This window comes from Dipodomys spectabilis, unplaced genomic scaffold (genome assembly GCF_019054845.1).
Source record: "Dipodomys spectabilis isolate Male_0828 unplaced genomic scaffold, ASM1905484v1 ptg000091l, whole genome shotgun sequence".
Classification (NCBI taxonomy): Eukaryota; Metazoa; Chordata; class Mammalia; order Rodentia; family Heteromyidae; genus Dipodomys; species Dipodomys spectabilis.
In genome coordinates, this window is record NW_024870768.1 from 1,303,126 (window position 1) to 1,321,710 (window position 18,585).

General features: G+C 38.8%; 1 protein-coding gene and 1 pseudogene across 4 annotated transcripts in view; one reads left to right on the forward strand and one right to left on the reverse strand.

The window, feature by feature from the left end:
* Positions 1-864: 864 nt before the first annotated feature.
* Positions 865-987, reverse strand: LOC122112078 (annotated as a pseudogene).
* A 2,412-nt stretch (positions 988-3,399) lies between these two features.
* Positions 3,400-18,585, forward strand: part of Wnk3 (WNK lysine deficient protein kinase 3) — a 109,051-nt gene continuing 93,865 nt past the window's right edge. For all 4 annotated transcript variants that reach the window (XM_042684874.1, XM_042684876.1, XM_042684875.1 and 1 more), the window contains exons 1-2: positions 3,400-3,936; positions 16,750-16,922. In XM_042684874.1, coding sequence (XP_042540808.1) covers positions 3,400-3,936; positions 16,750-16,922 — 710 coding nt within the window. The remainder of the gene's footprint in view (positions 3,937-16,749; positions 16,923-18,585) is intronic.

The following is an 18,585-nucleotide window of genomic DNA, read 5'->3' on the forward strand; positions in this document are numbered from 1 at the left end:
TTAATAGTCCCTCTTTTTTTGGGGGGGGCCTAAACTCTGGGCCTGGGCGTTTCGCTGTCCCTCAGCACTTCAGCTCAAGGCTAGCACTCTACAACTTGAGCTACAGCGCCACTTATGGCTTTTTTCTTTTTTGCTTATGTGGTGCTGAGGAATCGAACCCAGAGCCTCATGCATACAAGACAAGCACTCTACCACTGAGCCACCTTCCCAGCCCACCTAATACTCCCTCTTTTACTTTCATGTTACCCCCATAATTTCCACATATGAGAGAACACGTGTGATACTTTGTGAAATTGAGTGATTTAGCTTAACATGATCTCCAGTTCCATTTTCCAGTAAATGACATAATTTCATTCTTTATAGTTGAGTAAAATTCTGTGTGTGTGTGCACGCCACATTTCACATTTTTAATGGGCACCTAGCTTGATTCCATAACTTTGCTATTGTGAATAATGTAGTTATAAACATGGAGTATTAAGTATGAGTATCAAGTCTGGATTCTTCTACATGCTAGCATGTGTCTAAACCACTGGATGACATTTTTAGTTCTTTTTTGATTTTTGTTTTTTTTGGGGGGGGGCTTTATTTTTCTCCTCTTTTAAATTTAATTAATTGATTTTTGGTGCCATTCTCAGGGTTTGAACTTAGGCCTGTCCCTTAGCTTTTTTGCTCAAGGCTGCTGCTCTACCCCTGGAGCCACAGCTCCACTTCTTACTTTTTGGTAGTTAATTGGAGTTGAGAGTCTCATGGACTTTCCTGCTCAGGTTAGCTTCTAACCATGGTCCTCAGATCTCAGCCTCCTGAGTTGCTAGAATATCAAACATGAGCCACCAGCACCCAGCTGATTTTTCTTTTTTATTTTCTCCATGTCTCTCCATTTATAATACCAGGTACAAATTATTGTCTGAGGTATATATACGGTAGGTTACTCTGCTGCCTCATTCTGTACAATATAAGAACACAGCCAATGGTAAGCACCAGGATGTTTGAGCTTTTAGGAACAAGATTTTGCTGTGTACATAGCCCAGGTTTCCCTCAAACTTGGAATCATTTCCCTCTTCCTCCTGAGTACTAGAGTGCTCCAAAATGCCCAGTATTGAGTAAATTGACTTTGATTCTAAGTATATACCCTGGGGGCAGTATGTCTGAATCACATGGTAGTTCAATTTTTTTTTTTATTGGTACTGGGGCTTGAACTCAGGACTTCACTATTCTGCCCTGAATCACACAAATATTGTGTGATTCTACTTACATGCCTATGCCTCCGGAACTCTATTTTTAATTTTTTTTTTTATCTGTGATGGGGCTTGAACTCTGGGCCTGGGCACTGACCCTGAGCTCTTCAGCTCAAGCTCTACCTCTTGAGCCATAGTGCTCATGGTCTTTCCTGCCTGGGCTGGCTTTGAACTTCGATCCTCAGATCTCAGCCTCCTGAGTAGGTAGGATTACGCCATAAGCCAACATTGCCCGGCTTATAGCATCTTTGTTTTTAAGTATTCATTAATTAACTTATATTAGTTATATAGAGGTGAGATGATACTTTAATGTAGTGTTCATGTGTTTTTTTCTGATAGCTAAGGATATTAAACATTTTGTCATATATTTATTGGTTATTTGTACTTTTTTGGAGAAATGTCTGTTCAATTCTTTTGCCCTTTCAAAGATTGGATTATTTGCTCTTTTTCTGTTCAATTTTTTGCATTCTTTATATATTCTGCAGATCACTTGACAACTCTCTAAGTCATGTTCCCATATGTGATGTTGTTAGATTCAAAGTATTCATGGTTTTGAGTCTTTTTTGCTGTCCTTTTAGTATAGTATATTACTATTTGATAGATTTGTTAAAATCTGAAAGAAAGCCTATACATATTTGTATTATATAAAACTACTACTACATAGTGGCATTATTAACAATAGTAAAATGGTGAGACCAACTCAGTCTATTGATAAATGAATAAATGAAATGTGATGTATATATACAGTAGGATATTGTCCACACTTTAATGAAATCCCAAGACTGTAGAGTATGGCTTGCTCCTTTAATACTAGCTCCTGAGGAGGCAGACATTGGTCTATTTTGAAGTTTAAAGCCAGGGTGGGCAAAAAGTCAATGAAATCTCATCTTGGTAAGCTAGGCATAGTGGTATAGGCCTGTGATCCCAACAATGGGGGAGGCTATAGATAAAAGGATTGTAATCTGAGGTTGCTTCAAGTAAAATCATACCTAAAGTATAAAAAGGCTGAGTGTGTGACTTAAGTGGTGGAGTTCCTGCCTAGCAAGTTCAAGGCCCTGAGTTCAAACCTCAATATTGCCAAGGAAAAAAGAAAGGGGTCCTAGCAATGCTGTCACAGTGATAACTCTCAAAAGCATTATGCCAAATGAAATAAGCTAGACACAATAGGAAAAAGGTTGTGTGGTTCCACTTTACTTGAATTTACTACAGTAAGTAAATTCAGACAGATAGAAAGTGGAATAGAGCTTTCCAGGGGTGATTTTGGATAAGTTTTTGTTGTTGTTTTTTAGTGGTTCTGGGGATTGAATCCAGAGCCTCCCTTGGCATGCTTAACATGCACACTGTGCCATTTATCTATACCCCAACCATCCTAAATACTTTTTTTCTCTTTTTAGAGATGGGAGTCTAGTCATGTTGCTGAGGCTCACCTCAACCTCTTGCACTCACGTGATGCTCCTGCCTTCAGCTTCTCACATAGCTTGTACTATAGGTATACACCATAGCATCAGACTTGACAGGAAATTTTCATATAACAAGTACAGATTTGGCTTGGCATAATGAAAAATATGGGGATGGGTAGAAGTTGTGATAACACAACTCTGAGAATGTATTAATGCCATGAAGCTATTACACATAAAAATGATTAAATTGGTAAGCTTTAATGTTCTGTATATTATTCCACAATGAGAGATCTACTATTAGATGAATTCTAGAATTTCAGACAAGAATCACCTAGATTGAACTTAGGCTTTGCGCCTTTGTTTTAAGTTTAATGTATTGATAGAACTGACAACCAGGTTCCTAACCTATATTCCTGTAATGTGAAAATGTGCGTAGCTGTGGACTAAGTGGTTTGCTAGGCATCCTGGGCTCAGAGGTAAATAAGATAAAACACAGTCCCTGGAGTCTGCCAGTTGCTAAGGTTGGACAGAAAAAAAGGAGTAAAGTACTTATTAAGAAAAGAGGGATTAAAACTCAGGTGACTTGTTTTCTCCTTAATGATTTCCTTTGTGGGACAGTTTTTAAAATATCCTTTTTCCCCCTTCAGGTTGCTATGGAAATATATGACCACATAGAAGGAAGTTCATTCTGATTATTCTAATACCTGAGATGTAAATATACTGAAGAGTGGAACCAGAAAAATTTAGTGCCAACTTTTCTTACAATGGCCACTGATTCAGGGGAGCCAGCCAGCACAGAAGATTCTGAGAAACCTGATGGAGTTTCCTTTGAAAACAGAGTTCCCCAGGTTGCTACAACTTTGACAGTAGAAGATAGATTAAAGGACAAAAACAATACCATCTCTGCTCCTGGGGAAACCATAGAAAAAAAGAGATTTTTCCGAAAGAGTGTTGAGATGACTGAAGATGAGAAAGTTCCTGAATCTTCCCCCAAAGATGAGAGAATAAAGGCTGCAACAAATATTCCAAGAGTAGAAAAACTTCCTACAAATGTACTAAGAGGTGGACAAGAAATGAAATATGAACAGTGTTCAAAGGCAACCTCAGAATCCTCAAAAGAATGCTTCAAGGATAAAAGTGAAAAGGAAATGGAAGAAGAAGCAGAAATGAAAGCTGTGGCGACTTCTCCTAGTGGCAGATTCCTGAAATTTGACATAGAACTGGGAAGAGGAGCATTTAAAACAGTGTATAAAGGACTGGACACTGAAACTTGGGTCGAGGTTGCTTGGTGTGAATTGCAGGTGGGTAAATAATCTTCGTGGTTATAATAAATTCCAGTTTTAGCTGACCTGGCCTTCTGAGGATTAAAATGTAACCTAGATTAAAAAATGAACGGTATGTCTTCCACCTTTCAGAAATTATGTTCCTTTGTTTTCTGCTTTTTTTGGTTGTTTTTCTTGTTTTTGCTTTATTTATAGTTCTTAGAACCGAATTCTGGCCCTGGCACATGGTAGGCAATCAGTTCTATCACTGAGCTACATTTTCAACATCTCTTCTCTGGGTTTTTTGTTTTGTTTTGATTTTGTATCAGTACTGGTGCTTGAACTCAGGGCCTCCTCTCACACTTTCACTTGACTTTTTTTTGCCCAGGATTGGCACTAGCACTTCAGCTATGCCTTTAGTTCCTATTTTTTGTTGCTGTTTATTTTGTTTTCTAGCACTGAGCTCAAAATAGGGCCTCATGCATGCTAGGCATGTGCTCCACCACTGAGTTATATCGTAGTCCTTGGTTTTCATTTACGTAGATCAAACTGGCATTGAACTTGTAGCCAGGCAATGTCAGCTTCCTGAGTGCTGGTGTTATAGGTGTGCCCCACCATGCCTGGCTTCCTCCTCCCATTTGTTATAAAAGGAAAAGTCTATGATGGCTTTCTTTGGAAAACTATCTTATGCCTTAGAATTCCCCAAATTCTTGTTAATATTTCATTTTGAAACCTTCAGTAAATGTGTATGTCACTGTTTGTTATACTAAATACTTTAGGGTGAGATAGGAATATATTCAGTATGATTGCCTTTCTCACTCCTGTTTTGTTCCATATCTAGGGCTTGAATTCAGCCTGTTTGTTCTCTCTTGGCTTTTTAGCTCAAGGCTAGCTGTTCTTCCACTTGAGCCACACCTCCACTACTGGCTTTTTGCTGGTTAATGGGAGATGCGATCAGAGTCTCACAGACTTTTTTACCCCACTGTCTTTGAACCGCCATACTCAGATCTCAGCCTCCTGAGTAGCTAGAATTACAAGAGTGAGCCACTGCCTCTTCTTTCCCCTCTCCTTTCTTCTCTCCCTTCTCTCTTTCCTATCTCTCTCTCTTCTCTCTCAGGATTCTTGATCAACTTTTTCATTCAAGTCTGGCTCTACAACTTGAGCCACACCTCTACCCCTGCCTTATTTTTATTTTCATTTAACATCTAAGAACATTTTAAGGAAAGGTATATTTAAAATTTTTCTTTTCCTCTTCTGTTTTTTTTTTTGTTCTCTTCCTACTTTTCTTCTTTTTCTACTCCCCTTTTTTCCCCTTTTTCTTTCCTTGGACAGTCCTGAACTTTTGGACTCAATTATATTTTCAAACATCAGGCTTACATTTAATTTTGAAATTAATATCAAATATGAAAACAGTTGATTTTTAATTAGATACCTTTTCTTATTATCGGATATGGGGCTTGAACTCTTGGGCCTGGGCACTGGCCCTGAGTTCTTCAGCTCAAGGTGAGCACTGTACCACTTGAGCCACAGTGCCACTTGGGGTTTTCTGGTGGTTAATTGGAGATAAGAGTCTCATGGACTTTCCTGTCTAGGCTGACTTTGAAACTCCATCCTCAGATCTCAGCCTCCTGAGTAGCTAGGATTACAGGTGTGAGCCACCAGCACCTGGCTTAATTAAAAATTTTTAATTAAGTTTTCTTTTTTAGTTTAATAACTAAGTTTTTAATTTTATGAGTATATTAATTATACAAGTGTGTTTCATTATGGATTTTCATGCATGGAAAATACAGACTACTTTGATAAAGTTCACCTTGTTACTTTTTCTCATCCTCCTCCTTTTTGGTCTGTCGTGGGGCTTGAACTCTGGGCCTGAGTGCTGTCCTGCACTCTTCAGCTCAAGGTGAGTGCTCAACCACTTGAGCCATAGCACCACTTCCAGTTTTCTAGTGGTTTATTGGAGATAGGAGTCTCACGGTCTCTCCTGCCCGGGCTGGCTTTGAACCGGAATCCTCAGATCTCAGCCTCCTGAGTATCTAGGATTACAGGCATGAGCCAGCAGCGTTCAGCTCCTTATCCTCTTCATTAAAAGTTTTAAACAAATTTCATTATCCTATTTTCATTCATGTGTATAAAGTACTTTGACGATATTTAGTCTCACCTTCACCCTCTCTCCTCTTGCTGGTTCCTATCCCCAGTAGTCTGTTTTTTTGTTTTTGTTTTTTTTTTGTTTTTTTGGGTCTGGTCATAGGGCCTGAACTCTGGGCCTGGGCGCTGTCCCTCAGCTTTTCAGCTCAAGGCTAGTGCTCTACCACTTGAGCCACAGTGCCACTTCTGGCTTTTTTCTTTTTGCTTATGTGGTGCTGAGGAATCGAACTCAGGGCCTCAGGCATGCAAGGCAAGCGCTCTACCACTGAGCCACCTTCCCAGCCCAGTAGTCCCTGTTTTATATTCCTCTCATTCACTATTTTTTTTTCTTTTTGCTGGTCCTGGGGCTTAAACTTAGGACTTAGGAGCTATCTCTGAGCCACCTTGTGCTCAAAGCTAGAATACTACTACTTGAGCCACAGGCTTGGAGATAAAAATCTCACAGATTTTCCTGCCCAGGCTGGTTTTAAACCTGGATCCTCATATTTCAGCCTCCTGAGTAGCTAGGATTATAGGTGTGAGTCACCAGTACCTGGTTTCTCATGCACTTTTTTTTTTTTTTTTTTTTTTTTTGCCAGTTTTGGGGGTTGAATTCAGGGTCTGGGCACTGTCCCTTAGCTGCTTTTGCTCAAGGCTAGCATTCTACCACTTGAGCCACAGTGCCACTTCCACCTTTTTCTGTTTATGTGGTACTGAGGAATGGAACCCAAGGCTTCATGCATGCTAGGCAAGCACTCTACCACCAAGCCACATTCCCAGCCCCTCTCATTCACCTTTTTAAGGGCTATATCTGCATATGAGAGAGAGAACATGTGATTTTTGCCGTTTTCTGTCTGGCTTCATTTAACATGATGATCTCTAGTTCTATGCTGTAGCCTGCAAATAACATCATTTGCTTCTTTTTTTTTTTTTTTTTTTGCCTGGATAGTACTCTGCTACCATTGAGCTATCTGAACTCTCATCTTTATAGAAACATATTCACAGTAGCCAAATTATGGAATCAGCGCAGGTACCCACTTACTGATAAGTGGCTAAAGAAAGTGTGCTATGGGGCTGGACAGGTGGCTCAGTGGTAGAGTGCTTGCCTCGCATGCATGAAGCCCTAGGTTTGATTCCTCAACGCCACATAAGCAGAAAAATCTGGAAGTGGCGCTGTGGCTCAAGTGGTAGAGTGCTAGCCTTGAGCTGAAGAGCTGAGGGACAGCGCCCAGGCCCAAAGTTCAATCCCCATGACTGACCAAAAAAAGAAAAGAAAAGAAAATGTGCTATATATTTATTTTTATAGCTTTCTTGGAAATGTTTCTAGGTTCTGTTTGAGTCACATAGGAAAATGAAAATTGTAGTTACAATAAAGACACAGCTCAAATAATATTATCTAGTTTGATTTTTCTACTGTCTTCATCTCAATCTTAGAAGTAGAACATACTGATCGGCAAGGAATTTTTGTTGAAAGAAAAATAAATCCTGGTTAAATTCACGTATTATATATATTTTTAAACCACTGTTAATATAACTTTATTGTCTAAACCAAAGGAAATGCTTTTTTTTTTTGCAAGTACTAGGGCTTGAACTCAGGGCTTGGGCAATGTCCTTGAGTTTCTTTTGCTTAAGGGTAGCTAGTACTCTACCACTTGAGCCACAGTGCCACTTCCAGCCTTTTCTATTTATGTGGTACTGAGGAATTGAACCCAGGGCTTCATGCATGCGAGGCAAGCACTCTACCATTGAGTTACCTGTCCAGCCCCACTACCAAACACACTACCACTAAGCTACATTCCCAGCCCCAAAGGCAAATGATTTTACAAAACTGTTAAAGGATGGAGGTACAAGTGACAGCTTCAGTCTAGTAAATAGCATTAATTTTTCCAGTTAATTCAATCAGTTACTTTGATTTATTTACTGGATAAGCTAAAAGAAAAAGAGACAAAATGATAAATGTAGTAAGCTGAATAAGGACATTCCAAAGATGTCCATATCTTAATCTCTGGCATCTGTGAATATTCCTCAAATTGCAAAATGGAGTTTTGCAAATGAGTCTACATTAAAGATATAGAGATGACCTTGCATCATCTGAGTAGACCACTATGATCACAGTGGTCCTTGTAAGAACAACACTGGTTGGCTATAGAGAAAGGTCTATGAATGGAAACAGAAGTTGAAGTGATGCTGCTGCTGGATGTGCAGAGAGCCAAGGAATGTCGGTATCTTCTAGAAAGTTAGAAAAAGCAAGGAAACAGATTGTTCCTAAGAGTTCCTAGAAGGAATGCAGCCCTCCTGGTATCTTAATTTCAGACTAGTGAGGTTTATTGTAAGCTTATGATCCCCAGAACTGGAAAGTAATAGATTTATATTTCAGTCCACTAAATGTATGCTAATTTTTTATTGTAGCAATAGGAATACACTATACTGCAACTGCCATTTTTTTATTCAGCAAATAAATAGTCTTTGCAATGTGCCAGATCTGTACTAAGCACTAGGGACACAATGGGGTGAAAAAGCAGACATAGGCTCTGATTTCAGAAAGTTTACGGTAGTGGGAGTTTATAGTCAGTAATAAGATTGGAGTTAGTGAAAAGATGAAAGGGCTGTTAAATATAGGTTTGTTTAAAGGAATGATAGGGTTGAGCTAGAAAGCAGTGGGGCTGGACTTTGCTACTTCTTTTTTTTAATATTTTGAGATGATTTTCTACTTAGAGAAAAGTTGCAAAGAGAGTATAGAATGCTGTTCATCTTGTCACCTCTGTCTCTTCTGGTTAATGTATTAATCTGAGAACATTTGTCAGAACTAAGAAATTAACCTTATTCTTTACTACTATCTTAATTATAGAATTTATTTAGAATTTATCAATTCTCCTATGGATAATCATTTTTCAGTTCTGTGATTCCATCCATGGTCTTACATGTGTCTCTTTCAAGCTATGAAAGTTTTTCAGTCCATCCTTGAACCTTCAATAGAAGTCTGATATGGGTTATTTTATAGCTAGTCCATCAATTTGAGTTCATTTTGTTTTCTCATGATTAGAGTTAGACTGTTTATTTTTGGTAAGAATATTATCACAGCATGTGCACATATTGATGGTATATATCATGGTAATAATAACTTTGTGGCCTTCATTGTCCAGAAGTAGTCAGACACATGGGGAAATTAACTTCTTTTTAAAATTTTTGTTGGTCATGGGGCTTGAACTCAAGGTCTGGACACAGTCTCTGAGCTCTTTTGCTCAAAGCTAGTGCTCTGCCTTCCAGTTTCCAGGTGATTAATTGGAGATAAGATTCTCATAGATTTTTCCTGCCTGGGCTGGCTTTGAACTGTGATCCTCAGATCTCAGCCGCCTGAATAGCCAGGACTACAGTCATGAGCCACCAGCACCCAGCTTCTTTCTTTGTATTTTTAAAATTATCTTTAAGGAGTTGTACATAGCGGTTTCAATTCAACATATCAGTTAAAAAGTACAATTAGTCTTGATTAGTGTCACCTCTTCCTTTGTGGGGGAGGTTGGCTTTTAAATGTAGGGCACAAGCTTATTGATTTAGAATGAGGACTATTGTCTTAGGTATAATGCTCTATGTGATTTGTAGGCTAGATAAATGAGAAGCTAAACTATAATAAGAATCTGCTGTGGTGAATGTAGTGAAAATAAAAAAACCTAGATATTCACTTCTGGATGAGGGCAAGCTCTATGTTCAGTGGTTTTGGAAGACAGATTCTATATGTTGATTCTCTCTCTCTCTCTCTCCCTGTCTCTCTGTCTCTCTGTCTGTCTCTCTCTCTCCACTTGTGGGACTTGAACTCTGGGCCTTTGCGCTGTTCCTGAGCTCTTCAGCTCAATGCAAGCACTCTATCACTTGACCACAGCTCCACTTCCAGTTTTCTGGTTGTTTATTGGAGGTAAGAGTTTCACGGACTTTCCTTCCTGGGCTGGCTTTGAACCTTGATCCTCAGATCTCAGCCTCTGGAGTAGATAGGATTACAGGAGTGAGCCACTGGCGCCTGGCTGTAGATTCTCTTTTTTTGGGGGGATGCTGGTACTGGAGATCAAATCCAGGACTTCCAATATACTAAGCGAGTGCTCTACCACTATAGCCCTAGCTCTTTTTTTTAACTGTATTTTTTTTAATCTTTTCTTTTTTGGTACTGGGCATCGAACCCAGGACATTGCACTTGCTAGGCAAGTGCTTTGCCACTGAGCTACATCGCAGCCCAGCTCTTGGGGCTTAAAGTCAGGGCCTGGACACTGTTCCCAAGCTTTTTTGCTCAAGGCTAGCACTCTACCACTTGAGCCACAGCTCTACTTCCAGCTTTTTGGTGCCTAATTGGAGATAAAAGTCTCATAGACTTTGCTGCTTGGGTTGGAGTGGAACCACAATCCTCAGATCTCAGCTTTCTGAGTAGCTAGGATTATAGGCAGGAGCTACCAGCACCCTGCAAGCCCTAACTCTTTGATAAATAGTTTTTGCCTATGGGGCCTGAACTCTGGGCCTGGGTACTGTCCCTCAGCTCTTCAGCTCAAGGTTAGCACTCTACCACTTGAGCCACAGCACCACTTCCGGCTTTTTTTCTTTTTGCTTATGTGGTGCTGAGGAATCGAACCCAGGGCCTCTGGCATGCAAGGCATGCACTCTATCACTGAGCCACCTTCCCAGCCCCAGTTTTTGACCACTTTTGATGGGTACTTTTATTTGACCATTACTGTTTCAAAGCTTTAATGTACTAATGTGACTAGACTGTGACTGTTATATCTTGATTTCTTGTGATTCTTTGATATCACCATTTAAAAATTATTACCCTAAAGCCAGGCACTGGTGGCTCATGCCTGTAATCCTAGCTACGCAGGATGCTGAGATCTGAGGATTGTGGTTCAAAGCCAGCCCAGGCAGGAAAGTCCGTGAGACTCTTATCTACAATTAACCACCAGAATACTGGAAGTGGCACTGTCGCTCAAGTGGTGGAGTGCTTGCCTTGAGCTGAAAGGGTCAATGACAGTGCCCAAGTCCAGAGTTCAAACCCTACCACTGACAAAAAAAATATTTCCCTAGTGTATGTCAAACTTTAATTCTGTGTTACACCATTTCTCTACAGAAAGTGGTTTGGGAGTGATCTATATGGAGAGACAAAGTGATGAATTAGAAAGCACTTAGGATTCACTGTTGAATGTATCAGGCCAGTGTTGAATCAACCACTTAGGAAGCTTGGACAAGCCAAGCAATATAACATTTTGGATCCTTAGTAATAAATTGGGAATTATGGATCTATTACTTAGCTTAAGAAATAAAACATTGAGGATTAAAGATAATTCATCTTAATCACATGACATTATGTTTGAGTGTTCAATAAGTGCCAATGATAAAATACTGAGCAATCTTATGTTCATCAAGAATATTCGTTAATAGTCAGGCATCAGTGGCTCACACCTGTAATCCTAGCTGTGAGGAGGCAGAGATCTGAGGATCATGGTTCAAAGTCAGCCCAGGTAGGAAAGTCCATGAGGCTCTTACCTCCAATTAACTACCCAAAGAGCTAGAAATAAAGCTAGTGGTAGAGCACTAGCCTTGAGCAAAAAAGCTCAGGGACAGCACTCAGGCCCTGACAAGCCCGAGGGCTCACATACACACCCGCAAAGAATATTTATTAATAGAGTGTTTTGTAATTTAAGCATCATTTCAAAGCCTTTGTATTATTTGTACTGAATTGAACAAGTTACTGTATAATAAAGCTGTTTTTTTTTCTCATAACAGTACCAGGGCTTGAACTCAGGACTGTTTGCTCTTGCTTGGCTTTCTTGCTCACAGCTGGTGTTCTACAACTTGATTCATATCTCTAGTCTGGCATTTTGTTGGTTAATTGGAGAAGGAATTTTACAGACATGAACCACCTCTAGGTCTCAGCCTCTTGAGTAGCTAGTATTACAGGTATGAGGCACTGGTGCCTGGCATTGTAATATAGTTTCTATAGCATTTCTTCTGTCTTTCACGTTTGCAGAAACATTCATGCAGCCTCTGATCTTGTTCATTGTTGGTGTTTGCATTAACAGACATTGCTGATAAAGCAATAGTTTACTTTTTAGACATGAAATGTTGGTTATCTTGAACAAATACATATGCCTGAATAAATACATATAGTCATGTTGGTATTATGTCATGTCTCAGGAAAGGTTTTGTGTACACTTTTACTATTCCACACATTAAAATAGATTAAATGTTTAGCTAGCATTTATAAATGGACATTATTTCTTTTTAAAGTAGCATGGAGTAACAGAAATCTATTTGGTATATTTGCATTTAATATCTTCAGACATAAAAATTAATATTTATGACACTGAAATTCTGTTTCATGCTTTTTTGGTGATCTTACCTTGAGAAAGCAAAATATAGGGATCATCACTTTAATAGTCTAGAAATTTTATGGTTTCTGACTATGTCAACTCCATTAGCAATCGCTACTCTCTAGTTTGCTTTGTGTAGCTTATCTTTCCTTTCTTGCGTAAGAACTCTGTGGATGATATGTGAAAGTTATTCTGTCAAAGTAGTTATCATTGCTATAATATTGTGTATGTCTCTGTGTGTGTTTGATATTAAAAGAGGATTGCAATTGTAGCTGAAAGCTCTACTCTTAAGTACATCCCTCTGGATTTTCATCCTAGTTTGACAGGCATACTTTCCACTCCCTGAATTAGAGGTAGAGTTTTAATGGTCTTGGCTCTATCTTTTTAGTGGACTTTACCTCTAGCAATATGTCTAGGGAAGCAGTTGTGATTTTGTAATGTTGTTTACTCCTAATGCTGACTAGTTTAAATCTGTAGGATCAGAGGATGAAGTAGGGTAGTTTTACACATGAAAACCTTGTGTTCTACTAACTTAATCAGGAGGCTGAAAAATTTATTCATTCTTCAGAGTAAATCTGCTGATCTATCAGATATGGATGACATCTACCTAATTATAGGGGCATTTAGGATTTATTAGTTATCTTAGGTAAGGCAGAAAAGCATAAACATTTTACTTGTTTCCAGGTGCCTTTTAAGGTTTGCATTGCCTACTTTTTTTTCTTTGAATCCCTTTAACTTTTCTTTCTTTCTCTTTTTTTCTTTCTTTCTTTCTCTCTTTCTTTCTTTCCCTTCCTTCCTTCCTTCCTTCCCTACCTCCCTACCTCCATCCCTCTCTCTCTCTCTCTCTCTCTCTCTTTCTTTCTTCCTATCTATCTCTGAATTTACCCCTTGTAGAAATCTCAGTGAAGTGGTAAAATGTTCTTTTGTGTCTGTTTTTGTTTTCCACTTAGCATAATATTTTCCAGATTAATGAGTATTATATCATGTGTCAAAATTTGTTTGTTTGTCTTGAGGCTTGAATTCAGGGCTTGGGTGCTGTTCCTGAGCTTTGTTTGCTCAATGCTAGTGCATTACTGTTGAGCCACAATTCTGTTTTTGGCTTTTTGGAGATTAACTGGAGATAAGAGTCTCGGACTTTACTTCCTGGGCTGGCTTCCAGCCATGATCCTCAGATCTCAGGCTCCTGAGTAGCTAGGATTACAAGTAAGCCACCAGCACCCAGCTATGTGTCAGAATTTTATGTCTTTGAAAGCTTCATAGCTTTCTATTGTGTGCATATACCATTTTGTTTATCCATTTATTTGTTGTTAGGTATTTGGGTTATTTCTACCTGTTGGCTCTTGTGAATAGCACTGCTATGAACACGGTGTAAAAATCTCTATTTGACTTCATACCTTCAGTTCTTTTGAGTATATACTTAGAAATAGAAATGTAGGCACCTATGGTAATTGTGTTAATATTTTGAGTAACTGGTATACTTCTTTCCACAGTAATTGCACCATTTTACATTTTGGCCAGTAGTTTTTTTCAGTTTTCCCACACCATTGCCAACTCTTTGTTTGTTTGTTTATTTATTTATTTGCCATCATAATGAGTATGCCATAGTGTCTCATTCTTACTTTGATTAGTCATATCTCTAATGACTACTAATGCTGAACATCTTTTATGGAAGATCAAGGTCTGCCATGGTCACATCTTGGCTTGCTGGTATGGAGATATTTCCTTTTATTTTTATTTTTTTTAGTATTTAAATTATATCAAGGTATTTTTCAAGTTGACATAATTCTATTTAGACACAGCAGCCAAAGTAATTCTTTTCTGAACATAAGTCAGAACCCTGTTATTCCTCTGCACACAGCATTCCACTGGCTTCTTTTCTCAAAGGAGAGTCCATACTGATTTCCTATTCCCTGAGTAACCTGTGTCTCTGCTACTACTCTAAGTCCTGCTCCCAGATATTTCCTTTTATTTTATTTTATTTTTTTTTGGTCCTGTCTTGGGGCCTAAACTCTTGGCCTGGGTGCTGTCCCTCAGCTCTTCAGCTCAAGGCTAGCACTCTACCACTTGAGCCACAGCGCCACTTCCGGCTTTTTTTTCCTGCTTATGTGGTGCTGAGGAATCGAACCCAGGGCCTTAAGCATGCTTAAGGCGACCACTGAGCCACCCTCCCAGCCCCAGATATTTCCTTTTATAAGGGTACTAAATCATAATGCATTAGGGCCCCACTCATATGATATTATTTAACTTTAATTACCTCTATAAAGACTCTATGTCCAAATGTAGTTAGATTGGCAATTAAAGTTTCAGTATGTAAATGTTAGGTCCTGGGGAGAGGCACAAAGTTTCAATCCACAACATAGGAAGTCTTGTTGACTTTCTTGCCTATTTCTAATTCCTCAACTGTGTGAGTGGTGCTGGAAGCCTGGTAGACGGATTCATTTTTAGTCTAGAAAGAAAGAAGAGAGGCATGGAGAAGGAGAGGGAGAGGGAGGGAGAAGAGTGGAAAAGAGATTTTACAGTTTAAGTGCATAGGGAACAAAGAAACCACCCTGATGTCTAATAATGTGTTAGCACAGAGTTGACTGTATTGGAAGGGTATCTATTTCTTGATCACTTACAATATTGTCATCACATAAGGCAATCTTTTGCCCCTCTAAGTAAATCAAGGGGACTCACAAAAGGGCAATTGAGCATAAGGAAGAAATAGTCACTTTTAAGACTGTAGTTATTAACCTGAGTAATCAAGTAGAAAGAGTAACTAAAGTCGCTATTTAAGTAAAACCAGTAAATAAAGACACTGAAGCAAAGGAATTGTATTGTATATGACTTCTTATTTTCAGTGCTAGAAGCTAAAAGATGGTGGAATGCAGATCATTAAAGGGGAAGAGATTTTACCACCCCATAATCTCAAACCATGTAAAATATCTTTCATCTGCAAGGGTGAAGCATATTCCTGGACATATAATAAGACCATAGTTCAGAAAACTATGCAACAGTTACAAAGAAAAAAATAAATCTCTGAAATCTCTGTAACTAACATGTAGACATTAGATGGATAGAGTATTGATAAAAGTACTAAAAGGGCTGGGTGTTGGTAGTTCATCCCTGAAATCCTAGCTACTCAAGAGGCTGAGATCTGAGGATCACAGTTTGAATCTAGCTCTGGCACAAAAGTCTGTGGGACTCTTACCTCCAATTAATCACCAAAAAGCCAGAAATGGAACTTTGGCCTAAGTGATAGAGTACTAGCCTTGAGCAAAAACGCTTAGGCACCATGCCCAGACTCTTGAGTTCAAGCCCCAGGACTGGTAGAATACTCGAACACTTGCCTAGTGTATGAAAGTCCCTGGTTTACATCCCCATCACCACAAAAAACCTAAGACTGTAGTTAAAAGGGACTAAATGAGGCTGGGAATGTGGTTTAGTGGTAGAGTGATTGCCTAGCATGAAGCCTTGGATTCAATTCCTCAGTACCACATAAACAGAAAAGGCTGGAAATGGCACTGTGGCTCAAGTGATAGAATGCTAGCCTTGAGCAAAAGAAGCTCAGGGACAGAGCTTAGGCCCTGAGTTCAAGCCCCACTACTGTCAAGAAAAAAGGGGGAACCAAATGCAGGGAATTTATAATACATAATACAGGGATATATTGTTTTAACAAAACTTGAGTCGAGGGAGTAGCAGTTGTGTGGGAATGTACAGAGTGGGATTGATTAAGTCTTTTACATGGCTCATTAATATTTTAAATTATATATTTTCAGTGAGTGAGGGCTGTTTACTAGGGAGAATAAATGGATGATTTGCTTACTTATGAGAAATATGGTTTTGCTTTTGAGTATCATCAGTAAAAGGCTGTAAACCACTAGTAAAATGCTAAACGATGGCCAAGTGTTGTGACTCAGGTCTTTAGTCTTGGGTTTGTGGGAGGTGGTGATCAGGAGAATCTTATTTTGAGAGAGTCTGTGCAAAAAGCAAAACCACCATCTCAATTTATGACCCAAGGGTGAGGTTACACATTGAAACTCCATCCCCAAGGGAGGCTTAAATAGGATTGCTATTCTGGCTGGCCTGAGATAAAACAGGATATTTTGTTTGAAACCTAGCTAATGGCTCAGGGCATGATCCTCCTTCTCCTGATACCCCACATCCAACAGAGGCTATTGATAGGCTATGTAAGTGAGTTTATAACATAGTTATAAAATATAACGATTATAGCTCAGCCTCATAGGGTGAGTTAAAGGTTATCAGTGATTATATAGATTTTGAGAAAAAAAGTAGAAGGTATACACACACACACACACACCTAGAATAAAGCACACTAAAGCTAGTTAGGCATGTGCATAACAATTTCTATGACTTTAATTTGGAGCTTGTTCTTACATTTCAGGACCGGAAGTTAACCAAAGCTGAGCAACAAAGGTTCAAGGAAGAAGCAGAGATGTTGAAAGGTCTACAACATCCAAATATAGTTCGATTTTATGATTCCTGGGAATCAATATTGAAAGGAAAGAAATGTATTGTATTAGTGACTGAACTAATGACATCAGGAACCTTAAAGACGTAAGTTGACTCTGGTAGAGCCAACCAAGTTTTATTTGAAATAATCCTCAGAGAAATTACTATGCTGATGATTTATGCATAAGAGAACTGCGCGGGCAGTCAGGAGTTGAATCAAGCTGTTGGACTTACCTTAAAAGTGATCCCAAAATTTGCTTGCGGAATGACATTTCAAAGATTTTAGATGTGGTGTCATCAATAATTCTATAATGGTGCTAAAAGAAGCCCAAATAAAAGATTTGTGGCATTGCTGATGAGTTCTTGTTGGGTGTGCCTGCACTGGAGGTTGAACTCTAGACCTGGTGCTTTTCCACATTAGTTTCAGCTTTTTGTTGGTCATTTGGACATAGCAACCAGTCAGTCCTAAGATCTGAACCTCCTGGGCAGTGGTATGGCTTGAATTGTTTTCTTCAAAAAGGGCTGCCTTAGATTTCAAGAGAAATCTTGAGCTTCACTTTGATGGGCAGTGAAGGAATTATAACATATGAAAATGATCAAATAAAAATTTATTGACTTCAAACAAAAAAAAAAGAAATAATCCTCAGGAGTCATAAAAGTGGTTTATAAATGAAGTAACTTTTTGGGATGGGTACTAGTGGCTCACGCTCGTAATCCTAGTTACTCACAAGTCTGAGATCTGAGGATCCTGGATCAAAGCACCAAAACAGCTGAAGTGGAGCTGTGGTTCCAGTGGTGGAGCCCTAGCCTTGAGCAAAAGAACTTAGGGACAAAGCCCAGGCCCTGAGGTTAAGCCCGAGGAAAAAAGGGCACAAAAGAAAAGGAATGGAAAGCAAAGCAAAGCAGAGCAAAGAAACAAATGTAACTTTTTGTGGTAGTACAGAAGTTTAAACTCAGAGCCTTTTGCATCATACTCAGAAGATCTACCTCTTGACTCATACTTCTAGGCCTATAAAATATTACTTGATTAAAAATTTAGAATGTGTTTTAGAGTAGATTAAAAGAAATTAAAAATTTGAAAACATCACGGAATTTTACAATTAAATTATTATGCAGAGAATATAATGTCATATTGTAAAATAAAATGATTAGGAGTTTGGCCAAATTTATAGTACTAGTCAGCAATAAATAATAATTACGGAGCCGGATGCTGGTGGCTCATTCCTATAATTCTACTTACTTAAGAGGCTGAGATCTGAGGATGTTTATTCAGAGCCAGCCCCAGCAGCAAAGTCCATGAGACTCTTCTCTCCAGTTAACCACCCAAAAAATGGCAGGAAATGGAGTTGTGGCTCAAGTGGTAGAGTGCTAGCTTTGAGCAAAAAGCTTATGGACAGTGCACACACACACAATATACTAATGATGAAGCTTTGTTTCTAATTGTGATTTTTGCTAGTAAAATCTACTGTATATAATTAAGTATGGAATATATTTTTCCTAGAACTTTTACACTAAATATGTAAACATATGATCATATCCTCTGGAGACTATATAATTATTAGGAAGTAGAGAAAGTCTTTTTTGGTGGTGCTAGATCATTTCATGTCTGTGTTGTAAAGGACATAATATAGTTAGGGGCCTCATTCTTGTTTGGCAAGTGCTCTACTACTTGAATCACAGGTACAGTCCTTTTTGCTTTAGTTATTTTTTTCAGATAGGGTCTTGTGGTTTTTCCTGGACTACCATTTGACTATATGATCCGCAATAC